At 37.2% G+C, this 26,986-nt stretch overlaps 2 protein-coding genes across 3 annotated transcripts in view; one reads left to right on the top strand and one right to left on the bottom strand.

Annotated features, from left to right (window-relative positions):
- LOC306886820 (uncharacterized protein) overlaps positions 1-13,148 on the bottom strand; it is an 81,267-nt gene extending 68,119 nt beyond the window's left edge. The window contains exons 1-7 of one of the 2 annotated variants that reach the window (XM_079444137.1): positions 12,929-13,148; positions 11,620-11,720; positions 11,384-11,530; positions 11,061-11,210; positions 8,157-8,263; positions 4,693-4,816; positions 1,289-1,402 (exon numbers count right to left, since the gene is read on the bottom strand). In XM_079444137.1, coding sequence (XP_079300263.1) covers positions 1,289-1,402; positions 4,693-4,816; positions 8,157-8,263; positions 11,061-11,210; positions 11,384-11,530; positions 11,620-11,720; positions 12,929-12,995 — 810 coding nt within the window. In that variant the 5' untranslated portion in view covers positions 12,996-13,148. Of the gene's footprint in view, positions 1-1,288; positions 1,403-4,692; positions 4,817-8,156; positions 8,264-11,060; positions 11,211-11,383; positions 11,531-11,619; positions 11,721-12,483; positions 12,662-12,928 lie in introns of those variants that run through there. The other variant, XM_079444138.1, reaches the window with a different exon arrangement.
- A 614-nt stretch (positions 13,149-13,762) lies between these two features.
- Positions 13,763-26,986, top strand: part of LOC306887288 (ubiquitin carboxyl-terminal hydrolase MINDY-3) — a 43,178-nt gene continuing 29,954 nt past the window's right edge. Inside the window, exons 1-10 of the mRNA XM_079444914.1 lie at positions 13,763-14,515; positions 14,785-14,864; positions 16,369-16,429; positions 17,933-18,109; positions 18,390-18,441; positions 18,694-18,808; positions 24,000-24,073; positions 24,358-24,437; positions 24,700-24,770; positions 26,748-26,828. Coding sequence (XP_079301040.1) covers positions 14,422-14,515; positions 14,785-14,864; positions 16,369-16,429; positions 17,933-18,109; positions 18,390-18,441; positions 18,694-18,808; positions 24,000-24,073; positions 24,358-24,437; positions 24,700-24,770; positions 26,748-26,828 — 885 coding nt within the window. The 5' untranslated portion in view covers positions 13,763-14,421. The remainder of the gene's footprint in view (positions 14,516-14,784; positions 14,865-16,368; positions 16,430-17,932; positions 18,110-18,389; positions 18,442-18,693; positions 18,809-23,999; positions 24,074-24,357; positions 24,438-24,699; positions 24,771-26,747; positions 26,829-26,986) is intronic.

The following is a 26,986-nucleotide window of genomic DNA, read 5'->3' on the forward strand; positions in this document are numbered from 1 at the left end:
AAGTCTTTACTGTCACTCTTGATCTATTTAATGTTTCCTTGCTGAATAAAAGTATTACTTCATTTTCTTTTAATGTACATTGTTTATTACAGAATATTGTTTGTACTGGAAAATGTCTATGAATATAACTATAAAACTGACAAATAGTTTGAAAGATCTGCACTCTTTGGACTTCAAACTCTGTATTGTTGCAGAAGAATTAAAGTTCATGTTGAAGGTACTGTCAATGGTAATCGGCAGTGTGCTACAAATGCTTTCGATAAACCTTTGATAAATCTCGTTTTTTACTCACAACATTGCTTAAATTTGGTAGGTAATTTTCTTAATTATATTACTGCAAATAATACAGGTGTTTAATAACTATTTTAGGACAGAAAAAGCCAAATAGTGTATTGTCTACTAGCAAGAAAAGGGGAAGCGTGACTGATTTTTTTAAGGTGTCAATGCACATTTCAATAATCCAATTTTATAAACACTATTTACTTAGTCAATATATGATCACACCATCAAGGCCACTTCATCTCTTGTGTTAATCGTAGCCTGTCTGTGATGTTGTATTGTATACAAACACAATCTCTCATCTCTATACTGAATAAATCAATGGTTTTTGTAAAAAGAGTTGATAAGAGCTTTGAACCCGGATTACATCATGCTTTAAACAGGCACATACTCTCCTACCTGCCAAGATTTTCCAAACGTTGCAAAGTTGCATCTACATATGACAAATGTATGTCTAGTGCCAGAAAGTTTCCTGAAATTTTAACCAGCAGGAAAGTAAATAACTTTTATAAATTCCCTCAACGAGTCAGTTCAGACGAGGCTTGTTTTTCTGTTTCTTCAGCAGCATAGAGCCCTCCTTAACAGATGAACTGCAAAAATTCATTTAGGCACATGGAAATGAAAATATGTCTTTGAATAAGCATGAAACTTGTAGCCTTAAGCAAAAAAAACTATGTCGCAAGACTGTCAGCGGCGAAGTGTGGTCACTCGATGAAGGATCTGATCTCGGTGTGTGTGTGTGTGTGTGTGTGTGTGTGTCTGCGCATGTGGCCCCAGGGCCACCCTTGCAGCAGACTGCCACAGCCTTGGCCTGGTGTTGAGAGGAAAAATGAAAAGATAAAATAAGCTAGTTTGTTTCCTTTCTTCCCTTATCTTTCCCAGACTAAAAACATTTTAAGCGCAGCACTATTCCGTTCCATGCCATCAGAAAGAGGTCAAAGGAGAGGTCATGAGGCATCCTATCTTTATCTCTCCATTGCCTTTGGAACACGAACACCTGTGCACAAACCTTATTCTGATCTTCTTCCTCCATGTGATGCTCTGTGCTCGCCGATGACTCTTCCTCTTTCTGTAGGCTAGGTAACCATGACGACACGCTCTTCTTCAGGTGCTCACGCCCCTCCTGCATAAAAACATGATAAAGTTGAAAGAGCCTCTCCTCTAGGTATCCCGATTGTAAAAATATGCCTCTTTCAGGAAAAGATATAAGATGAGAGGAAGTAGGATATGAGGAATTAGGAAGTAGAATAGGATGACAAGTAGTAGGACAGGAACAGGAAGCTCTATAAGAAGAGGGGACATGGTATAGGATGAGAGGAAGTGAGCGAAATTAGGATAACAGGTAGTGGAAAGGAAGTAGCAAAAGATAAAAGGAAGCAGAATATGTTGAGGATAGGAAAATATGAAGTAGTTTAGGGGAGAGAGAAAGTGATGCAAAGAAGCAGGAAATAGCAGGGCTATTAAAAAGTGGTATAGGATGAGAGGAAGTAAGATGGTGAGATGGGATGAGAGAAAACTTGTAAAAGAGAAAATAGGACAGGATATAAGAAACTAGGAAGTGGAATAAGATGACAGGAAGTAAAATAGGACACTAGGAAGCTCTATAAGATGAGGGGAAGTGTTGTAGGATGAGAGGAATTCACAGAGTAGAATGGCAGGTAGTAAAGGATAAGAGGAAGTAGAATATGTTGAGAGGAAGTAGGTTAAAAACATTAAGTCAGAATGAGAGGAAGTGATACAGGATTTAGAGGAAGTAGTACTGTATATGATGAAAAGAAGTAGGAAATTGCACGGGTAATAAAAAGTAGTAAAGGATGAGAGTAGGTAACAGAAAGTAGAATAACAGGTAGTGGTATGAGGAGGTAAAATACAGAATAGGATGAAAGGAAGTAGGCCAGGGTGAGAGAAAATGAGATGAGGAAGTGATAAAGGATGAGAGGAAGTGGTACTGTATATGATGCAAAGAAGTACTGTAGAAAATAGCATGAGCAATAAGTAGTAGTATAGCATAGGGGTGGGCGATATGGGAAAAATATCATATCACGATTTTTTATAGAAATATCACGATTCACGATTTTTATCCCGATTCTTTGTTAGTTTTACTATTTTGGTTTTACAAGTTGTCTGAGCATTACAGCCAAACTAGAAAGACAAAGATGCATGGCAGATATTTAGGCCAAAGTGGGTGAAGATAAAAAATCTTTGTCATTATTTTATTTTTCTTATTAAAAAATAAGAACAAAGATACACATTACAAATACACATAATATACAAATAAAACAAACAGTGCTTTATTTCCAGGTACAATAGGTGTATTTAGCAGAGCATTCAATGAAATTGAATGAACAAATATAAAAATAAAACACTAGATAGACTGATTCCTAAAGCAACTGTATTAAAGTTTTTCAGTCAAGAATAGTGAGTGATTTTTCTCTTTGTGTTTTGTTGTTTTGTTAACGTTAAATGAATAGTTCCCCCACAAATTAATATTCTGTCATCTGTCTGTCAATTCTGTCATAATGTTGTATTTTTATATCATCATTTACTCAAAAGTTGTTTTAAACCGGAATGAGTTTCTTTCTTCTGCTGAACATTTATAAATGCTATTTTGAAGAAGGTGGAAAACCAAACAGTTGCTGGTCCTCAGTGACTTCCATAGGATTTTTCTTTCCTACTATCAAAGTCAATGTAGACCAGCAACTGTTTGGTTTTCCACTGAGTAAATAATGACAGAAATTCAATTTTAGGGTGAACTATCCCTTTAATGACAGTCGACAGCATGTTTAGTGTCCTGTCCCTTTAAGAGCTGCACGCATCTAATATACAGTACAGGCACGCATCCGTTTCTCTCTTAACTATTTACTTTCATTTTAGAGATAACCAACTCAGTCTGTATGTAAACCTTGTGTGTTTTGACAGTATTAGCGCAAAATATAACTTAGTTGAGTAATCAGGCGCTGTTAGACAGGCGTTTTAGTGCGCGTGCTTCAGGTGTATGCGCTCAGAACAAGCGCACGTCAGACCAGCGCGCGAATTAAACATTTAACCAGCAAGGCTTGTATGCAAACAATGTACTTTTGCGATCGCGAATAAGTGCAGTGTCCTGTCTGAGTAACTCTACTGCTGTATGTGGTGTTGTACAGTACATAGAGACGGCGGCGCCAGAACTGTATTTGACAATGTGCGCGGTAGCGCGATACTACGATATTTCTTCAAAAGCAGATCGTGGAGACATTTTTATCGTCCACGATCAAAAATCGTCATATCGCACACCCCTAGTATAGCATGAAAGAAAATGAAAAAGTAGGATAACAGGTAGTAATACAAGACAAAAGAAAGTAGGATAGGAGGCGTGGAAGTAGTAAAGGAGAAGAGAAAATAGAATACATTGAAAGGAAGTGTGATAGGACAAAGGAAGTAAGTCGGAGTGAGAGAAGGTAATATAAGATGAGAGGAGAGGAGACCTTACAACATGTCATGAAGTTCTACTGTATGTGATGAAAATAAGTAAGAAATTGCAAGTGAATAATATGTGGTATAGGATGAGAGGAAGTAGCAAAAAGCATGAATAAGATGGAGCAAGATAAGAGAAATCGAAAAGGAACAAGAGGGAACAATACATGAGATGAAGGAAGAACAGGATGAAGTAAAGGATTATTGGATGTAGAATACGTTGAGAAAGCAGTGGTTTAGGATGAGAGAAAATGGTATTGAATTAGAGGAAATAGTAAAGCATGAGAGGAAGTAGAAAATAGCATGAATAAGATAAGAGTATAGGATAAGAGAACGTGGTAAATGACGAGGGAGAAACACTGGATGAGAGGAAGTGACATAGGATTAGATGAAAAAGTCCAAGCCTGAAAAAGGGTTGAGGTTAGAGGACACAAAGAGACTCAAGTTTATGATTGTTGAGGTTTGATGTCAGCTCTCTGAAGGGAAATGGAAGTGTCTTCTAAAGTGAAAATACAATGTTACAAGAGCTTTAAGCTGCAGACTCAAGCTCGACTCAGAAGTGCTGGTCTTATGTCTTCTTGCCCCCTAGTGGTTCAAAGAAGACTGCATCAAAGCGGGTTTGTTGGCACTAGTAGTAAATCTGTCCCACACTGAGTCATATTCAATAATCTTGTTTTATTAATGGCTTGTAATTCATTAACTGTGACCTAACTCTCTCATCTGCCATCGTTGCCTATCCCTCATACAAAAACAAGTGTACATGCCCAAAACCTGTCTTTCTTAGTCACTCGTTCTCTCACACAATTTCTATCTGTGTCTCCTCAGAAATACATGACTCAGCTTTCTCAGCTGTTCTCCACCTACACTAATTATGACTGCATAATGACCCACTGGTCAGAACGCTGCAGTGAACCAGTGAGAGAATTCTGGATAATTCACTCTGCAGTTGTCCTGCCGTACCTTAGTTTTCTCAATGCTGAAAAGGTAGCTGGCCATCAACTGGAGTGCTTCAGGGTTGTGCTCGTTGTACTGCAAAGCTTTGTCGATGGCCTCTTTGCAACGGTCAGCAGCGCCCTCCTCCATGCTGTCAAACAATAAAAAGAGTTCTAAAGCTAATTAAAGCACATAAAAACTAGTTAGTGATATTAAACTAATGTGTAAGTACAATATTTTTGCATAAAAAAATGTGCAAATATTTTCGCAAATAAATTATGATCAATCAATATCTTAATGAAAAGACAAGAGATATTGGTATAATATTGGATAATAGGTAATGATATAAAGTGTGAGATATAGGATGAGAAGAAGCAATATAGGATAAAAGGAAGCAGGGTAGAATGAGATCAAGTGGTATAAGATAAGAAAGGGAAGTAGGGTAGGAAGAGAAGTCATCATACAGGTTAAGAGCATGTTGGATAAGAAAAGAGAAAGCAAGAATGAATGAGAGGTTATAGGAACCAGTATATAATAAGAAGTAGGATGAGATGAGGAAGTAGGAAGCATAGAAATTTCATAATTCTTGTCACCAATGTCAGTATCACAAAAGCTAATACTAGCCTAAATTAAAAAAAAACAAAAAAAACTCAAGCTCACTCAAAACAACTAAAAAGTCAGAATAAATAACAATAATAAACTAATTACAAGCAAAAGAACAAAAACTGCAGCAAAAAGTAAGAAATGCTACAAACACTGTATAAAGTAATCAAATGTATAAAAACACTGCATATTCCTCGCTGTGTAAATGAAATATATTTCTTATTAAAGCTTATTACAGTGATTTAGTCAAGAGCAGTGAGAGATTTTCTCTCATTTGTTGTTTGATTAACATGAATGACAAACAACAGGAATATTATGGTGCTTTACCAATGCATGGTACAGCACGGTTCGGTACGGCTCACTTTTGGAGGTTTTCCACTTTGTACAGTATCTGATACTTTTTTCAGTACCACCTCGGCTGAAGTTCCAAGCAAGCGGTAACATTACCAAAATGTGACGTGTAAACCCTGCTGATCACTGATTGGCTGGAGAGAATCGTCACTACCTGCATCATTGAACTTGCGACACGAGACACCAGACCCACTATATTTAAATCAGCACAACCAGCAAAGGATCTAATGCAATTTTTATAAATTTTTTTTGGAACGAACGCACCTTTTTTTAACAACCAAAAAAAATGGCTGTCTCGTGGTCTGTTGAGGAAGCACAGATGTTCCTCTCGTTGATAGCCGAGGAGCGGATCCAGCGAGAGCTTGGTGGGGCAACGCAGAATGAAAAAGTATTCAGGAGGTCGCTCAGATATTGGCCGCGACATGTGTATAATCCCTCCCACTCTAAAGCTGTACTAAACTGCAGTGGAAACGCAAACCAAGCCAAGCCGAGTCGTATCACGCAATGGAAAAGCACCATTAGAGCTGCCCGGATCCAATATCCTGTTACACGTTCTCTTTCTCAGCTGTTTACTTTCACTTAAGACCTAAATTACTATGTACGAGGATACTTGCAAAGATGGCCATTTTGTGTGTGTATTTAACTGTTCCGGGCATATAAAGTGGCAAAAATAACTTACTTCAATACTCCTGCGTTCGATGAGCAGCGTGTCTATCGTGGTATATCTCCTACCCCAAAATGGAAGTAGGGAAAGTGGTAAAGGTGGTGAGTAAGATGTGTGTGTATTTAACCATAAAAACCTGATAAATAAGTTTGAAATTCTAAATTTAGAATAAATATTTAGAACCACTTGAAACCACACATAAAACTTTTTGCTTGTACATATATAGATATACTGTATATAGATGAATATTATGTATGGGTCAAAGAAACAATAAAAGTTTTCTGAGCAAAAATAATGACAATCATACATTTTTAACCATGATATACAAAAGACACCCAGTAATTCAATGTCATTCAGTGTAAGAATAGTTCACTGTAAAAACAAAGTTGAGCACACTTAAAAAGTTTAAGACAACCAGCTTCAGCAGAGTTTTGTCAACTTCTTGTTTTAAGTTTATACAACAAAAAGTTGAGAAAACCCAGAAATTTCCTAAGAAATAAATTGAGAAAACACAAAAATCTGCTGAAGCTGGTTGCTTTAAACTTTTTAAGTGGGCTCACCTTTTTTTTTTTACAGTGTTCATATAATACCAAAAAATAGGCATATTTAGAACAAAAATCATTAGATGACATTAAAAGACTCTTTTTATGGGTAATCACATTGCAGCCCCTCAAAACTAATCAATTGCATTTTTAAATCTGTACCAATCTTTGCCAGTATTCTTCAAACCACTAGGTTTTACTTATTTGTCAGCAAGAAGTTTTTAATAATTTAAAATATATATATAAAAAAAAAAAGTGTAATTACTTTCTTTTTTATATTTTAATAAGTACATGTCAGATTAAGTATGTTGTTTCATTTTTACATACATATATACCTGTTACACTGAATGATTATGGAACATTATTTTACCCATATTTTGAATATTTTTACAAAAGTTATCTGAAACATTAAAGTAGACACTTTACTTGCATTTAATATGCTTTTTAATTTAATGCGGACACCAAAATAGGACGCATCAAATATGTATTAGAATTAAATGCATTTTTGGAACTGTTTTAAAGTAACACACACTGTGTGTTTTCACTCTGTATGGGTACAATGTCTACACCAAAAAATTATAAGTTTGACCAACAATTGAACTAAACAAGAGTTTCCACAGCACCCAAGGGCATCAACACTAGTGAAGAAAATGTTATTTGTTAGCACACACACTCTTTCCTGCTCTTGATTTTCCAGTTATCGCCTGCAGCAAACATCTACCACAACAACAACCCTGATACACACGTACAACCATACAGTACATCAAGAGCAAAGGCACAGAGACGTACTGTACTTTGCTAGAGGCTGCTGTGGTACCTTCATAATGTACACCGATGAAAATGGTATGGTGCTTGCTTAGTCAATAAACCTGACCTTTCACTCATGCTTTGAATTTCAATCGCAGGGTTTGAATGAAGTCATGTCATGCCAAGATCCTCGGCAATCAACAGCAAGCGCATCTCCAATCCAAATCTACTTTTCATCTCTCGCCTACCATATCATTACTCCAATCCTGAATTCCCAACCCTCTCACTCTTTATATCCCTCTATCAACCAGTCTGTGATTAGATCTTTTCAGCAGGCCTCAGAGCAGATGGGCTCCAGTCTGCAGCGTCCCAGGTGTGCATGTCTCTGTGTGTATGTGTGTGTGTGTGTGTGTGTGTGTGTGTGTATATATGTATGTATATGTATGTGTGTGGCATCTCTCACCAGGTACAGAAAGCCAAACAGGTTAATAAATGAAAAGAGTGAGAAAGGCCAGTGCAAACAAAGATGGGCAGAAGTTGAGCAGGAGCCAGCATATATCTGTGTAAAAGAGAAAGATATTTACCAGAGATCTGTGAAGAAGATCTCAGCGATGGAACAGAAGGCCACAGACACGTCCTTCTTTGTGACGGCACACTCAGATGGGAATGCAGCCGCTCCGAATGCACTAGCCTATCAGGGCACAGAACCACATGTGACACTGAGATAAAATAATAATAATAATAATTACTCACTGATGGCTCACCTTATGTTATTCCAAAACGGTCTAATGTTATTTTTTTAAGTAGAATTTAAAAATTAATTGTTCATCCTAGTAGCTTTCAAATTCCAAAAATCACCATAGATATCATGCACTATATTCCAACATGATAGCTGGGAGTAATGAACAGACCAAATTTAAGTCATTATTCACTGCTAAACCGAGACTATCAAAATAAATACGCCACCTGTTCTTACAGCTTCAGAAGACTTTTATCTTTACTTCTTTTATGTTTCTTTAACCTTTCATAGCACACATAGCACAAACATTAATTTTTATAATATAATTTTTATGTTAAATTATACTATTTATAATAACATAATATTTTATAAATCTCATAATATTGTTTTTCATTTTTTTATTAATTACAATAATATTTTTAACACACATTCATGATGTTTAGTAGATAGTTATGATACATGAAATTTGTTAGCAGTGATTCTCCAGGGACCTCGGGGTTGCAGGACGACTTTAAGAATTATTTAAATGAATATATTGTTATTAACAGTATTAATATTATAATATACTAAAATAATTAACTCAATTTAAATTATGAAAACATGCAAAAAATATTAAAATATTTTTGTTTAAAAATGTTTTCAGCATACAGTTCTTGAAATTATATATATATATATATATATAAATAAATAAATTGTGGTTATTTCTTATGTGAACATTCCAAATTTTCGTAAATAAATAAATAAAAACAAAAGCTAAAAACTAAAACTGGTGGGCCTTTGAATACTGCGTTGGACAGTGGTAGCCCTTCAAGACAAAAAGTTTGAGGGCCACTGCTCTACAGGACTTATTTTCTGCTTATGTTTTATTGCCCTCTAGTGCTGAAAGATTCAACTGCATATTTAGCACTAAATAAATCCTACGGCTAACTCCTCTTTGTTCAAACTAATACAACTATCCCTCATGACAAGTCATTTTAGACCACTGAGGATGTACCTTTTATGCTGCCACAATGCTCAGAGCATTATTCATAGCATCTGAATTCAATACACAGTAATGTATGCAAGGCCTGTGTGGTCATTGCAATTGATTACAGCTTGCTTTGATGTAAACAATGTCTGTGACCAGCTGGTTTTCAATAACTCTCTACCTACAGGAACCAGACACATCTGTCCTTCTGTCTTTTCCATTTACCTGTCCTGTGTAGACAGACGCAAACAGCGCACACTATGAGACTAGCTCAGCATAACTAAACGCCTCCTGCTATTATGTCAGTGCTAAATCTCTGCCTTCCAGAAAGCATTACTCTGATTCAGCAGCTAACTTAGTAATCAATGCAAAGAAAGTGCTGTCCACTGGGAAAATGCACCACAATGATGGAATGCATCCATTATTCATTAGCCAAAGCTCTCAGCGTTCTAAACAAAACGACAATTCCTTTCCTTTCCTATCTCAGATATCTCTTACTTTGGTCTCAGATAGTCTCTCTCATCTCTCACTGGGTCACATCATATTTCACTGCGTTAACCTGCTACAATGGTACACATAGCATACAGTGTTGTGGATTATTCTAGCTACAACTTACTGACTTATCTTAGTACTTGTATCTTTTATATTTACTAAACTAGAACTATGTGCAACTTCAGACCAGCAGTTGAGGTTCAACCTCAGCTATTCTCTTGTAGTATTAGCTTAGCAACCTGCTTCACTGTAGGTCATTGCAAATTCCACAGCATAGTGTACACTGGGGCTAGTTGTCACACAGTTTAATCAGAGCAGGTTCAGAGCAGGTTGCACTGTGGAGCTTCTGTCACTACAACAAATTCCTTGTATGTGTAAACATACTTGGCCAATAAAGCTCATTCTGATTCTGATTCTTCATCAGTGTTTGTATAGGCAGCATTCTGAATTTTGGAGAAAAAAAAACCCTAAACAATATGCCCATTTGGACTTAAATTTAAGCTAATCTTATTTCAGAGGGTTTTGAATTAGTTTTTGAAACCAACAGACAAAACTAATGTTACTGAAACAAGCACTTGTATAAATGGAAATCTCAGAATATTTATTGACCTACATATAAACCTGGATTTAACTTCACTATGTGAAAATATCTCTGGCCTCAGTTACATTTTACCTGGATCTGCACGTTCCTCTGATAAGAAAGCATCTGCCAATAACATGTAGACTACCATTCAAAAGATTGTGGTTGGTAAGATTTTTTTTAAACAGGATTTGATAAAAGTCTCTTATGTTGAACAAAGCTGTATTAATTTGATCAAAAATACAGTACAACATTAATTTTGCAACATATATTTACACTTTAAAACAACTATTTTGTATTTTTAAAATGTAATATAGTCCTGTAATGGCAAAGCTGAATATTCATGAGCCATTACTTCAGTCTACTGTGTCACACGATTCTTCATAAATAATTCTAATGTGACATTTCTTATTATTATCACTGTTGAAAACAATTGCACTGCTTAATAGTCTTGTGAAAACAATGATACATATTTTTCAGAATTCTTTAAAGAACAGAAAGTTCAAAAGAACAGAATTTACTTGACTTTTTTTTTTTTTTTTTGGAACAATGTAAGTCTCAATTTAACAAATGTTTTTCCTTGCAGAATAAAATTTCTTTCAAAAATCCCAAATCCCAAACATTTAAATGGTATTGTATACAAATGTGTAAAAGAAATAATCAAGTGAATTAAAAATCTATTTAAAATGCTTGTATCGGCAGTGTCTTGCCTTATTGGCGTGTTTTTCCATGGCGTTGAGCATGACCTCAGTTCCTTTACTGAAGTACTGTACAGCCTCTATGCCTGTGTGAATCTGCCCCAGGTACATGTACTTACTGTGGCCCTCCTCTGGACTGAGCTCCACAGCCTTCAGATACACGTACACCACTGTTAAGGACCGCAACACTCAAATAAAATCATACTCTCTTCAACAAAAGGAAAAACAAGACTAAAGCTTCATGAGGACAGTCACAGTACAAGATAAAGTACATTCAAGTGATTTCTACATCAAATACCATTTTACTGTGGTAGTACAGTATGTGTAAAGGATATCTGTTTAGCTTTCTCTACATCTCCTAGTTCAGTGCAGATGTTCCCCATCGTGTCCAGGAGGGTCAGGTTAGTGGGTTCAATATCCAGCGCTCGCTGACAGTACAGCCTGGCCATGTCAAAGTCAAAGTTGTCTATACACTCTTCAGTCTGAGAAAGAAAGAGAGGTGCAATAGTACAGTCTGAAACCAGAGCTAATATTTCATGTCTTTAAGATGTCACTATAGGAAATATGTTACCTTTTCAATCAGTTGATCAATTGTGTATTTTTCAGCTGTTTTCTTTTTGGCTCTCTCCTGCATCTTGGCTTTCATTCTCTCCTGTGGTGACATCAAGGCACCTGACCATCAAGAACAGATTTTCACAAACCACTCACAAAAGCAAACTTTCCTGCACAAGATTTAGCTACAAAATCTGTTTAATGTGAATAAGTCTAGGTTAAGGACAGCTATGACAAGTTTGACAACCATTCTTCAATAAACTCTTCATAGCATTAATCAGATTCAGATCACATAGATATTAAATGTCATGTTTACATTAAACCGTTACTGTCAAAGCAAACACTAGTGACTACTACTGTGCAGTCTAGAAACAGGCTTCATTTTGTGGCATTTTTAAAAACGTTTTAAACCATTCTTTTTGTGAAATAAACGCAATATGACCTGATAGTTTAACACTAAAGGCCATTGCACACTGAGTCCGAATTTTTCGTCCGAAATTTTCGCACGTTGAAAAATAAATACGACCTCACGTTTTGTCAATCACGTTTGCACACTGCCTCCGAAATTTTCGTCCGTCAAAAAAAAATTCGGATCGGGTTCGATTTTTTGCGTTATTCGCATCCGTATAAAGCATTTTGAGATACTTTGATAAGGTGTTTTGACAATTCAGAGCCACCGTACAAGCGAAAGCCAAAATCCAAAATAGTGTCAGACAAATTAATACACTTCGTCTTGCAGCACAGCGCACTTTATGACAAACAAATTGCGGAATACAGAATATAAAGAACTGCTGTAGCCTATTTTTTTATGCCTGGCGCGCACCTTTCCGATGCCACAGTTCGGTGTGTGTGTGTGTGTGTGTGTGTGTGTGTGTGTCCATACCTCAGACAGTCTCTGTTCAGGATAAATTGGTTCACGGGAATTGGTGGTCTTTTTATTATGTGGATTCAGTATCGCTAGCAAAGTGTCAAACTGAGGCATTGACATCCTGAAATAAACTTTGAATCTCTCGAGATAATCCCGCAGCTCTTTGATACGGAGGTGGAACCTTCCTCTCTGCGCAATCTAAGGATTGGATGGACCCAATATTTCATTTTTCTTTTTTTAAAAAGAGAGAGGACAACAAAATCATCCTCACTACTTAAAGACATTTTGTATAGTTTTGCGAATTTTTTCGCAACGGATTAATTAAAACGCATCGGACTCAGTGTGCAAGGTCTCTGTGCGTGACGAATTTTTAAGATTGCGAATGCAAAAAAACGCATGCGAAAATTTCGGACTCAGTGTGCAGAGACCTTAACGTTATAGATTCTGAAAACTGACATACCTCCAGTTGGTTTAGTGTCTTTTTGTTTAGCTTTGTTTTTCTTTTTAGCTTTTGCTTGTCCGCCCATTGTTCTTTGATAAAATCAGTGAATTTATTGTCACTTTTTATAAAGGGGAAAATACTTCTCCACTAGAGGTGCGTTCACTTGCCAACGAGAAAGTAAGCATGGGCTACAACGTGAATCAGATAGATTGACTTCCTGTTAAGTCACATCTTTCACAAAATAAAAGTCTCCAAGGATTTTATTTATTTATTTATTTATTTTTGTGCGTCTGTCGTTGAAACGCATGTAACCGCTTCTCTTCTCAGTGCATTTCTCAGTGCAAGATATGTTGCAAAGTTGTACATTTTTATTCATTGAATTATTTGTAGTGAAAATAAGTGACTATACATGTAAATAAACAAAAACGGCAAAAAATAAATGTTTAATGAATTATATAATATATATCCTTGTTACCCAAAGGTACTTTAGTGCATGGTGCAGCGCAAATATGCAGTGTTCATCGATTTACAATGTTTAGGTGGTAATATATCCAGAAGAAAATTCATTATTTTCTGACCATTCACTGTACACTTTGTTAGGTTACATTATCGGTAAGACATCACTATAGCCTCTGTGGGCGCACCTACTTCATTGGTATTTTAAGAATTTATGGCTGCCTAATCTCTTTCTTATATAACATTGCTTAGCCAAGCTTTCTTTATATTCAAGCTCAGCCTCCGTATTGTAGGCGGGCACAACACGCGACGTTGCCGTATGATTGATGGGGGGAATAACCAATCAGACCTCTCCCTCGTTCGACGTCACCAGAACCTTCTCGATTTGAACCAATCTCTCACAAAGTCGAACTTGAGGTGGAGGCACGTAGTAAATAAACTGAATGGATCTTAGAGCACTCTGCAGTTACCTCAGCGAGCATTTTTTATTGAATTTCAATGGATGTTGTCGAGCGGAGTTGACAGTCGTTGACTACTATTAAAACGGGCTGTCGGAGGAACAAGCTTAACGTTTGTTTTGGACGTTTAATAACGCAACAAGCCACAGACCGTATGGTGAGTGAGTTAACGTTACTTCAGTGAGGACATACCAGGCCTGTCCAGTTAAACAGACAGAACAGAAACCTCGAATTAAGGAACTGAATACAACATAAGACGTGAGATAACATTCATTTCAGACACAAAGCGCACCTGTAGATTAATAGAGCTGTTGTGGTGTGCTGTTGTTTCAGTCTGCACGTTCAAAAGCTAACGTTTTTGGCGCGAGCGTTCGATCACTCATCGCTCGTGGGACAGTTTATGCATCAGTAGCGCATCTGTGGCCAGTGCCACCTGCTCACCAAAGCCAAATCTTTAAGATTGAGCGGAATACAAAAGCAGGCCAGGACGAGTTCACTAGCCACGTCGCGTGCACTACAGCGGTTAGCTGTCACAAGGATCTCCATTGGTCTCGATGCATGGTTTGAGTTAATAATTGACGAAAATCAAGAACAGAAATGTCAGATACTAATAAAGAAGTAGTGGATCTGGTGTGGGGCAGACCCGGTGGCGGAGGAGTGCCTACATCCCTCTTCCGAAGGTGGTCACAAGGTAAGCGGTCTCGATAGTTTTTGATGCTTTAATTGTTGTTAAAAGAAGTCTTACTAATGCTGACTCAGATTTTCAAGGTTGAAACTCCGTTTAAAGGATATACATCCATTACTTGTATTTTAAAATCTGCAGTGGTCAGCAAAGAAGACCAATGCCAAGACCGTGTTACTTCACCCTGACTGCTTGCCCAGTTATAAATTGTGATGAATTGCTAAACTGTGACTTTTGACATTGACTGTGGTTTGTGTTCACTGTGTTTCTTTCCACAGGCTTTGTGTTCAGTGAGGCTGAACGCTCTGCATTGGAGCAGTTTGAAGGTGGACCATGTGCTGTCATTGCACCTGTGCAGGTATTCGCCTTATTTTTCTGTCCATATGTTATGATTTTTAGTCAGTAATGAAGTATGCGTACATCCACACCTTTGTAAAGTCCAAAATATAAAAGCTGCACGGCAGTGATGTAATATACAGGTTGGTGACTAATTAAAGGCAAATCCAGAAAAACCGGAACCATGCCAGCATAATTTTTCTAAAAGATTACCTTTATCCAATCCTGAAGGGACTATTCTCTTCCAGGATTGACAGTGGTCCCATTCATAGAGCATATGGGGTAACTGATTGATTGATTTGATGGGTAATTCTTGACAGCAGTGAAAACAAAGCTGTTAGGGACAGAAATGCAGTGTATTCAGTGGACTGTACTGTGTAAGAGAGGATGAAATTTCTCTCCAAAAACGCTTGTGATGTAGGACTTTTCTACAGTGTATGCCATTGTGAAGGCACGCTCATCAAGTATGGTAACTATATTAGCGTCCAAACCAAAGCATGATAATATTCTGTTTATTATAAGCACAAACTGGCATTTAATGTTGGATGTTTTTTTTTTTTTTATCATTCATCAGCTAAAAAAATAAAAACTCATTGGGAAAGGGATTCCAACAATACTGTTTTTCTGTGCCATTATCATAATCATTGTGGTGTGTACTATACAATTTTTTTTACATTTAGAACAATTATTAAATTGTCTTTATCGTTCTCATCCTTGATGTGCACCTATGGGGACAATTTTTGACCAACGTCTTTGCTTCCTCCTCCACCATTATCAAAACACCTTTATAAGAATGGTATTTAGAGAGATCCAGAGACTTATCAAATCAAAGCCAGGGTTCATTGTAGCTATTGTGGTGGCACTTTTTCACCCAACACTCTGTCAAGACAAAAAAGTTTTTCCTTTAATTTGTCACCTGTCTTTATATCAGTCTGCAGATTCTGAGCAGTCAGAGTTGACGAATTTCATAAATCTTAGATTGTCTAATGGGCACAGATTCTGATCTTATTTTTCCCCCTGTCAGACAAAGGATTCAGTCTAGTTGGAAGGACATCCAAATGTTTTTAGTATTTTGACATGATTTTAGAACATTCTAAACATTTTAGAATTGTTTTCATTTGTCATGCATCTCCTAGCATATTTCTGGGTGAGTTTGTTTTCAGAAAATACCTGAAAGTCTGCTAGTGTGTGATCCTCAGTTGCTTAGTGTTCTTTGTAACCACTTACAAAGTTGGCAAGTGTTTTATACCTGCTGTTTTAAAATCTGTTCAGATTTAAGTAATTTTTTTTGTATTCCAGCCACTTGTCTTGCACTGACATTCCATATCCATCACAAATGCTGCTCGATCTGTGCATTCACAGGATGTCCTACCCTTTTCTAAAACTCTGTTTCTGTAACACTGTGGTGCAGTTGCTATCGGAACTGATATATGCACGTATTTAGATGAGCTTTGTTGTCATATTGTTCCTTTTGCCTGGTTGTGGAGCCCTAATGATTTGTATGTTTTGTTTGTGTTATTTCTCAGGCTTTCCTGTTGAAGAACATTTTGTTTAACACTGAAGGCTCAAACTGGAAAGATATCTCAGGTTTGTTGTGCATTATTTTACTAGGGAATTCCACCTTGTTTCCACTTTTGTGCACTCAATAAAACTCAGAACAGGCATGAATGAGCATCTCAAACTCATCAGTGGCTTAATAAGCATAAACATAATGTAAGTTGTAATTAAGTTTATAAAGACTACACAAAGACGCGCAATTTATGAACTTGATATTTTGATGGTGTCAATACATAAATTAAGCATTGTTATGATGGAACCCCCCCCCCCCCCCCCCCCCCCCCATCATATTTCTGAAATGAAAGACATCATTATAAATCCTATAATAGGTACATCTGTTGTAGTCTTACTGTGTGCCTAAAATTGGAGAAAGTGGTGTTTCACTATGGGCCAGATTTACTAACAGATTGCAACAAACCAAACCCTCTTTTGGTGTTAAAAATCTACTGTTAGGATTTACTAAAAACGTGCAGTGAAAAGGTGTGGACACTGTCATTTTGTGGCTGACCTCGCTGCATATGCATTTGTTGGAGTTTTCCTTTCAAATGCAAAATTTATGAGAGGAGAGTATTTAAATGAATCATGCAACATGATTTACTTGGGTTTGCACTAGTCAATTTCCAGGTGTTTGTGCCATTATTTACCGCCCAAGAAAGCATGACTTAAACAATTTGTGCCTGTGTTAGTAGGTTACACGCACCTTATTATCATCCACCTTATTTTAGCTCTGCTAGTTTGTGCTGCTCTTGATAGATTGCATTGATCATTATGGAAATGCGCCGGTTACTTCTGTGTTCTTTATTTTGCGCATTGTCAGTAAATCACCTGCAGAATTTTCCACTCCCATCTGCACTTTTATGGGATTGTGCTCTCACGCTAATTTTCCCTGTTTAGTAAATCTGGCCCTATGTCTTAATGCAGTCAAATGATAAAAGTAGCATTCTAAGACCTTTTTTATGTCACCTGTAATACTTCAGCCTTTTTTGTCAAATTTTTAGATCAATTTCAATTGAAGACATGTGACAACATTGTTGGAGAGATTGTGTCCTTTTGTTTTATAGCTGAAAAGATTTTTTTTCTTCTACTCTCATCTCCTCCTCACTCCTTTGTAATGATCATATTTAACATTCTTATCTGTTGCCCTCATTAGTATGTGTATTTGTTATCCTGCTTGGAATGCTGCTTAATCGTCATAAACAGAAAAAAACAGGCGTAAATTTGTTCAACCTCTGGATTCGTTTCATGGGGATTTGCAAGACATTTGAATTGTATGCAAATGCAATTAATTATTTTTATATATTTATATATATATATATGTATATAATGGGTAGTTGTGCACTTCGTTTAAACTTTTATTTAATTCCCAATATATTTGGTTGATACTGGTTAAAGTTAATGGAATGGAACTATACTGGAACACAGTTTATAGAGCGAAAGGTCCAACACGTCAGCTAGCAGAAAATCTGATCTTGACTTGAGAGCAGCACAGAAGTCAGATGCACGGCTTGACATATGTGCTGTGAATCCTTACAGAGGAAGAGCAGAGGACAGTCCTGTGCTCCACCCTCAGTGAGATCCTGGAGTCCGCCTGCCTCAATAAGACACAGGCCTTTCACCTGGCCACCTTGCCTCGTGCTAAAACCACAGACAGCAGTGATATCACTGACAGCCACCCAGAGCCTGAGTCGAGCCAACCTACTGACACACCGAGTAAGAAATTTAGCAACAGTCATTCTCGACATTGTACAGATACTGAACAGGGCCAAGTGACAGTTTTTTAATAATACCTAACACTGATCCGTAATATTTGGTATATCATAACTCTCTTTTCACAGTGAATGCATACATTTACAGTAGATGATCCAACACAGCATGCTAGTATAAACTTGCGGAGATGTGTATTCTTATTAACCGTGAACTTACAAATAATTTTCTCAGGACTGTTGTTTCTTGTTAAATGCGTTTGTGTTTTCGCATGGTGTGTGTGTAGCTGCTTTGGCTGCTGAAGAGCTTGGCTTTGAGAGGTTTCACAGCATCATACAGTAAGTGCACAAACTCTCTTTCCACACCGCATCACTTGTGTTTCTCTTTCCTTATGTCTTCACTGGCTTACCCTTTCCTTCTCCTTGTGTTACAAATATGCAAATTCCTGGCAGACATCTCCAGTAGTGTAGAAGCAACTAATTTCACAATGAAATAAGGGGTGCAGCTTAAAAAAAAACTTCTGGATAAATTTGTAAGTCAGTAAGGATCTTTCCCAATTGATAGTCACATTTTAGTTACTCCTTCCTCAGGAATAGGACTCTCAGGACTGATGCAGAATTGAGAGAGGTGGTGTTGTCACTGTACGACACTTGGAAGAACAAATTCGGGGTTCTGCTATTTCTGTACTCTGTCATACTTACAAAGGTATAATTTTACATTTCCTGCCCATGAAGAGTCTTTTTGCCTGTTTGTTTTTTTAAAAATTCCTTTTAAAAACAAGAGAATAATGAGCTTGCATGGTAACATCCGCTCATCTACACTACTGTTCAAAACATTTTGTTTTGTTTTTGAAAGAAGTCTCTTATGCTCACCATAAAAATACAGTAAAAACAGTAAATGTTTAATATTAATACAATTTAAAATAATAGTTTTAAATTAGTAATTGTTTTGTTGTTTTTGAAGTCTCTTATGCTCACCATAAAAATACAGTAAAAACTGTAATATTGTTTCATATTAATTAGTGCTGTCAAATGATTAAACGCGAAAAGTTTTTGTTAACATCATATGTGTACTGTGCATTTATGTGTATATATATATACACAGTGTATATTTAGAAAATGTATATACTATTAAATATATATTTACATGTATATTTATTTTCTTATTATATATAAATATATTTAATATAGAAACATAACATATTTTTCTTAAATATATACATGTATGTGTGTGTATTTACACTGAACAAATTTATAAACGTTTTTCATGAGCTAAACTCAAAGATCTAAGACTTTTTCTATGTACACACAAGGCCTATTTCACAATTGTTCACAAATCTGTCTAAATCTGTGTTGGTGAGCACTTCTCCTTTGCCGAGATAATCCATCCACCTCACAGGTGTGGCATATCAAGATGCTGATTAAACAGCGTGATTATTGCACAAGTGTGCCTTAGGCTGGCCACAATAAAAAGCCACTCTTAAATGTGCAGTTTTACTGCATTGGGGGGGGGGTCCGAAAACCAGTCAGTATCTGGTGTGACCACCATTTTTCTCACGCAGTGCAACACATCTCCTTCGCATAGAGTAACTTGATCAGGTTGTCCACTCCTCTTCAATAGCTGTGCGAAGTTGCTGGTTATTGGCAGGAACTGGAACACGCTGTCGTATACGCTGATCCAGAGCATCCCAAACATGCTCAATGGGTGACATGTCCAGTGAGTATGCTGGCCATGCAAGAACTGGGATGTTTGCAGCTTCCAGGAATTGTGTACAAATCCTTGCAACATGGGGCCGTGCATTATCATGCTGCAACATGAGGTGATGGTCGTGGATGAATGGCACAACAATGGGCCTCAATGCAGTGTTTCCCACAGGTTTAAAGGCAATGTGTGGTGGTCAGCCCTTAGCGGGGGAGGGATGGTAGATGTTTGTCCGGGGGGGGGGTGCAGATGAAAAGAACGATTGGATAGGGGTTACGATTGGATCCTCTAAAGGGATTTCCTAATTCCTAAAGGTTAATAATTAAAAAAAACTGTTAATAATTGGTTACACAGAACTTTATTACATTAATTCTCTCCTCCTCTCCTACTCTTTCTTCAATGCCTAACAAATCTATTTCTTTCTCTCCCTGACCTTGTCTTTCTGCTTGAGCAGCACTAGTTGAAGCCTGAAAATATTGTAAACAATAACATAACTAATTGCACTGGTCGGACTAAGCTCTGTTTCAGACTGATACCTCCGGTTCAGGATGGTCCTCATCCTCAACACGTGCCTTTTTCAGTCGCGGAAAATACTTTTCAATACTCATCTGGATTGAAGCAGCAAACATTCGGTGTAAGAGTAAAGAAACGACATAATTTATAATACGTTTATTTGATTCACAGCTGCTACATATAGTGTTTTGACCTCGACAACCCAACTAGGCTAGCCTACATTTTACCGCAAACTTGCGACTAGTTAACTTTCTAAAGAAGGCGCAATCGCGTTTGCTAAGGGTCGGGACTTACAGTAACATCAACACACTGAAACTATTGTATTCAGAATATAAAATATTTTATAGCACTTTTTAATCTGTGATTGTGTGTTAAAAGTGTTCACGAGATACCAACCTTTCGCCAGCCGTCTTCTCTCCACAGATGATCCAGACAGATGTGGTGTGCACGGAGGGGAGGGGCTGTGTGTGTGCGTGTGTGTGCGCGCGCGTGAGGGAGAGACGCGTGAGTGACAGAGAGATGAAGAGAGAGCAGGGAAAGGAAATGTAGTTGAACGAATTCGCTGCGTGTTTTAAATAGCGTACAAAAGAATAACGAAACGCAATATGTGACGGTCGGTATTGATTTTTTGAAATCAGTGTTGAATCTGTGGCGGTCGGAATTTAATCTGTGGCGCACCCCCACAGATTCGTCTATGTGTGGGAAACACTGCTCTATGCATTCAAAGTGCCATCAATAAAATTCACCTGTGTTCGTTGTCCATAACATACGCCTGCCCATACCATAACCCCACCACCACCATGGGCCACTCGATCCACAACGTTGACATCAGCAAACCGCTCACCCACACGACACCATACACGCTGTCTGCTGTCTGCCATCTGCCCTGTACAGTGAAAACCGAGATTCATCCGTGAAGAGAACACCTCTCCAAAGTGCCAGACGCCATCGAATGTGAGCATTTGCCCACTCAAGTCGGTTACGACGACGAACTGCAGTCAGGTCGAGACCACGATTGTGAGGCCGGTTGGATGTACTGCCAAATTCTCTGAAACGCTTTTGGAGACGGCTTATGGTAGAGAAATGAACATTCAATTCACGGGCAACAGCTCTGGTGGACATTCCTGCAGTCAGCATGCCAATTGCACACTCCCTCAAAATGTACGACATCTGTGGCATTGTGCTGTGTGATAAAACTGCATATTTTAGAGTGGCCTTTTATGGTGGCCAGCCTAAGGCACACCTGTGCAATAATCATGCTGTCTAATCAGCATCTTGATACGCCACACCTGTGAGGTGGATAGATTATCTCGTCAAAGGAGAAGTGCTCACTAACACAGATTTAGACAGATTTGTGAACAATATTTGAGAGAAGTAGGCCTTTTGTGTACATAAAAAAAGTCTTAGTTCAGCTCATGAAAAATGGGGGCAAAAACAAAAGTGTTGCGTTTATAATTTTGTTCAGCGCATATATATATATATATATATATATATATATATATATATATATATATATATATATATATATATATATATATATAAAAAATTATTATAATAATAATATACAGTGGGGGAAATAAGTATTCAACACTTGAACAATTTTAACAATTAAACACATTTCCAGTGCAGCAATTCACATGAAATTTTGACCAGATGTTGGTATTAACTCAAGAAATCTACACAGATAAAAAATATTGAATATTACAATCCATAAAAAAGTTATGTGTAATAAAGTGAATGACAAAGGAAAAACGTATTGAACACACTAACTGAGATTATACTTAATCCTTGGTGGAAAAGCCTTTGTTTGCAATAACAGCTTCAAGACGCTTCCTGTATGAATAAACTAATCGATCTCAGTGGGCAGGTGGGATTTTGGTCCATTCTTCTAAACAGACTGTCTTCAAATCTTGACTGTTCCGCGGGGCCCTCTTGTGAATCTTGATCTTCAATTCTTTCCATAAATTCTCTATTGGATTTAAGTCTGGTGATTGACTGGGCCATTCCAACAACTTTATTTTCTTCTTCTGGAACCAATTCCGAGTCTCCTTTGCAGTATGTTTTGGATCATTGTCCTGCTGGAATGTCCATCCATGTCTCATCCTCATCATCCTGGTGAATGGTAACAGATTCACCTCAAGAATTTCCCGGTACATGGCTCCATTCATCTTCCCTTCAATAACATGGATTCTGCCTGTACCATGAGAAGAAAAACAGCCCCATACCATGATGCTTCCACCTCCAAACTTCACTGTTTATTTTTAAGGTCATACGCAGACCTATTTCTCCTCCAAACATGGCGTGTGGTATTATTGCCAAAAAGTTAAATTTTTGTCTTGTCTGACCAGACTACATTCTCCAAGTAATTCACAGGGTTGTCCAAATGTTTTGTAGCAAACATCAAACGAGCTTCAACATGCCTTTTCTTCAAAAATGGAGCCTTCCAAGGTGAGCGTGCATGGAAGCCGTGGCGGTGGAGTGCATTGCCTATAGTTTTCTCTGTGACAACTGTACCTGCTGCTTCCAAGTTCCTCTGTAGCTCTTTCCGAGTGGTCCTTGGCTCTTGGATTACTCTTCTGATTAACCTTCTGACTCCTTGATCAGAAATCATCCGACGAGCTCCTTTGCGTGGCAGGTTGATGGTGGATTTTTTTTCTTTCCACTTGCATATAATGGACCCAATGGTGCTTACAGGAACATTTAGGAGTTGTGAAATCCGTCTGTAACCACTACCATCTTTATGCAACACAACAATCTTGTTGCGAAGGTCTTGGGAGGTGGGTAAGGCTTTTTCTAACTGATTAACCTGCAATAACCTGGCTGATTATAATTTGCACAAATAGGAGGTTGAACTAATTAGTGAAATCAGCTGTTGTCTTGCCTTGGTGTACTGCTTTTCTTTGTGTTCTCAATACTGTTTTCTTCTCCTATTTCACTTTATTAAATAACTTTTTTATGGATTGTAATTTTATGGTTTATCTGTGTAGATTTCTTGAGTTAATATTACCAACATCTGGTCAAAATTTCATGTGAATTGCTGCACTGGAAATGGGTTTAATAAAAACTTTGTTCAAGTGTTGAATACTTATTTCCCCCACTGTATATATATATTATACATAATATATGTGTGTATACTGTGTATATTTATGTAAATAACTTTTATTTTTAATGTGATTTAATCGTTTGACAGCACTAATATTAATACAATTTAAAATGAATTAATTATTTTGGCAAAGCAGAATTTTAAGCAGCCAAAAGAAAAAAAGATCTTACTGATCTAAACTAAAATGACTCTGAAGCATATTTTATTTGATTGTATGGTTTTAATGTTAATAGACAACAGTAGGTAAAACACAAGGTGTTAAAAAAATTCAGAGGTGTGTTTAACTGATTTATTTAAAAATGTCACCTGAATGTATTTTCGAATTTTTGTCCAGAGTAGATCTGAAACGTCTCTTATAACTTTGTTAATTGTATACCTTGTGTAATTTATTCTGAGATCGCCATGAAAATAGCCTTGATGCTGGCAATCGCGTTAAAAAGTGAATCAATAACTGACCCCAAACTTTTGAGCGATAGCGTACATGGCAAATTATGTCCTTTTGTAGCGCATTGTCATTTGCCCGCCAGGCTCATTCATGTGTCTGTGTGTTTGTATTTATGGTCTGACTTTAAACTACAGGGAATTGAGAACATAAAGAATGAAATTGAAGACACCTCTGAACCTTTGATTGACCCTGTGTATGGCCACGGCAGGTAAATCCATAAGTGTACAAGTTCTTAGCATTATATTTGATTGTGTGACTTTTAGGCAGCTGTTCTAATTATTGGATTGTATACTTATATATTTATCTTATGTTGGGTAATGCTGTCTTATAGCACTGTTTGTCATAACACATTTAAAAAATATATTAAGCTAAAATGTGTATGTGTGTGTGTGTATATGTATGTATGTATGTGTATATATATATATATATATATATCTATATCTCGTGATTGCTGATTGTTTTGTTTTAACCTTTTCTGTCCGTACTTTTTAGCCAGAGTCTAATCAACCTTCTGGTGACGGGTCATACCGTGTCTAACGTGTGGGACGGTGATAGAGAATGTTCTGGAATGAGTATGCTTCTTGTTTTTACTGAATATTAATGTGTTGACATATTGTTCGTTTGAAATAACTGGAGTCATAGTATGTTACAGTTGTCCTGCTGTTGCAGACCACTTGGTGGCATCATTAGCTAATGTTTTGCTCAAGCTTTAACGCACTTAAAAAATGCCTGCTGAGAGAATACTATGGTCATTAGGTTTCAAAGAGTGTTTTATGTTAGATTGTTTATTTTTTAATAGAAATGTAATTATTCTTTTATTTTTGTTTGCTCTAGAGCTTCGTGGCATCCATCAGCAGGCCTCTGTTGGCTTCCTCACACTAATGGAATCACTGCGCTATTGCAAGGTGGGTGTCTACTCATAAGCACCCTCACAGTAGCTTACAATACTGCAGTTGGATTTATAATTCATGTGGTATAGATGGTGTCCTCACTGTCTGCAGTGTAGATAAATCTGGAAACCAATTTTGGCAAGTGTTGTGTGAAAGGTACAGAGTGTCTAGATGCCAAAGCTCATAGTTTCTTTGTGGTTTCGCTGTTTTCCAGCCATACATCTCACATAATAACCTATTGAAATACCGACTGCATTGAACAGACTCGTGTCATAGTAATCACTGTCATGCTGTTTTTTAATTTTTATGATAAAGAACAGACATTCTCTAGGTTTGTTCTCACACACAAAACAATTATAGAAATTTAGCTTAGAACAAGGGAAAACCTGTGTTTTATTAATTTTTTTCCATTTTCTTTTTGTCTATTCTTTTAGTTGTTGTTTTTTTTTGTTTTTTTTTTGTTCATGTCCTTCCTTTTATCTGTTGTTTACTGTTTCTTATTTTATCCTCTTCCCTTTTTTTATTTCTCTCTATTCTTTTCTTTTTAGTTAGTTAGTACTTTTTTTCAGAATGCTTCTCTGCTCCCTAACCAATGTGTTGCCCTCTAAAGGGTAAACATCAGAGATCTGGCACTTAGCGCATGCATCCTATGTGTTTTATGAGCCTGGGCAGAAATGGCTCTATTTTTTTAACCTGTGGAGAAAGTAATTAAGAAGCTGCTTTGTTTTGAATGGCACTGTGCTAAGCAGAGCTTCAGGATATGTGCAGTGAGCTGTGTTTAGACTAGAGGAATGCAGGAATGTATCACCTCATATTTAGAACCATCCGAGCCGCCATCACAATATTCATGATCATTTTAATCCGCACACCCCTCGAACGGTTTCCCACCCAAATCTGCTGCTGATACTCACCTGTTGAGTGATGTGAGCTGAGTGTGAGGGCTTTCAGTGTTTGGATGCACTGCTGGAGATCGAGCTGTAGGTAGAGTGTGCAGAGCTACACTTTGAACTCTGTGTTCTTGAATAATTCTGCAGTCTTGTGTTAAACTGCTGACTCTCATCTCATTCCGTTTTAATTTGGTTTTGATTGGTGGATTTGGTTTTCTGTGCGTGCAGCTTTTGTAATGTGAATCAGGGGTGGAATCTTTTTCATAACAAGAGCCATTCATGTACACTGCCGTTTAAAAAGTTTGGGGTCAGTAAATTTTGTGTGTGTGTGTATGTAGGTAATGAATAAGCTCAGATGGACAAGTTTGACACGTGCAGTACCATCTTAATATTAATCTCACACCTGCACTGTTGTACACAGACCATCCAAGCACAGCCCAATTTTTGTGTCTGCAGACAGTCCCCATACAACAGTGGGCACTTCTGATGACGGAGTTGTGTTGTGCAGACTGTCACGGAACGTTCACAGTCGAAGTATAAAAATAACTTGCATTTAATGTATTGGCTGAAAATGCATTCACTTCTGTTTTCTTGGCAATAGTCATTTTAAATTGTGGAATGAAATTAACTAAGTCTGTACATTCTTGTGATGATGCATCAGAAAAATAAACATAATTTAAAAAAAAAAGAGCAATATTATATTTTGACAGTTATTTTAAATTCTTTTTTGTTATAATAAAATCAAGGCTATTTTTGTTTTTTGGAAGTTACATTTTTAAAAGACTGTTTAAATGGTCTCTTGGGCCATGTATAGCCAGGAGTTGATGACCACCCCTGGTATAGAACATGTTTCAGTGCTCATATAACACAATCAACTGTTCATAATCAGTTGTAGTGAATATTCTAGAGTTTAAGTGTAAATTGGCATCCTATCATTTTCACAAGTTGAATGATTGTATAGTTGGCAGTTCCTGTAAGTATTACCAATCAACTTATCGCAGTGAATCAACCTGTTTGTGATGGTTCTGGAATGTCTCTGGCCAGGCAGTCATGGCATCGGTATGGAGATTGGCTCTCAACTGTTTCTTTTTTTCTGCTTTTAAAGGTTGGCGCATTTCTCAAATCTCCAAAGTTCCCTATTTGGATCCTTGGCAGTGAGACTCATCTCTCAGTATTCTTCACTAAGGTGAGTTAAGAAAATAAGCTCCTTTTTTCCTTCCCTCACTCTTCTACTCTCTCTCTTTCTTATCTGAAACAGTCTGGCAGTTTTCTTTTATTTCGTTATTGAGTGAAGACTCAAAAACACAAGAATGTGCTAGCTAATAGATTTAGTTCTTTAGATGT

Source organism: Barbus barbus, assembly GCF_936440315.1.
Source record: "Barbus barbus genome assembly, chromosome: 21".
Classification (NCBI taxonomy): Eukaryota; Metazoa; Chordata; class Actinopteri; order Cypriniformes; family Cyprinidae; genus Barbus; species Barbus barbus.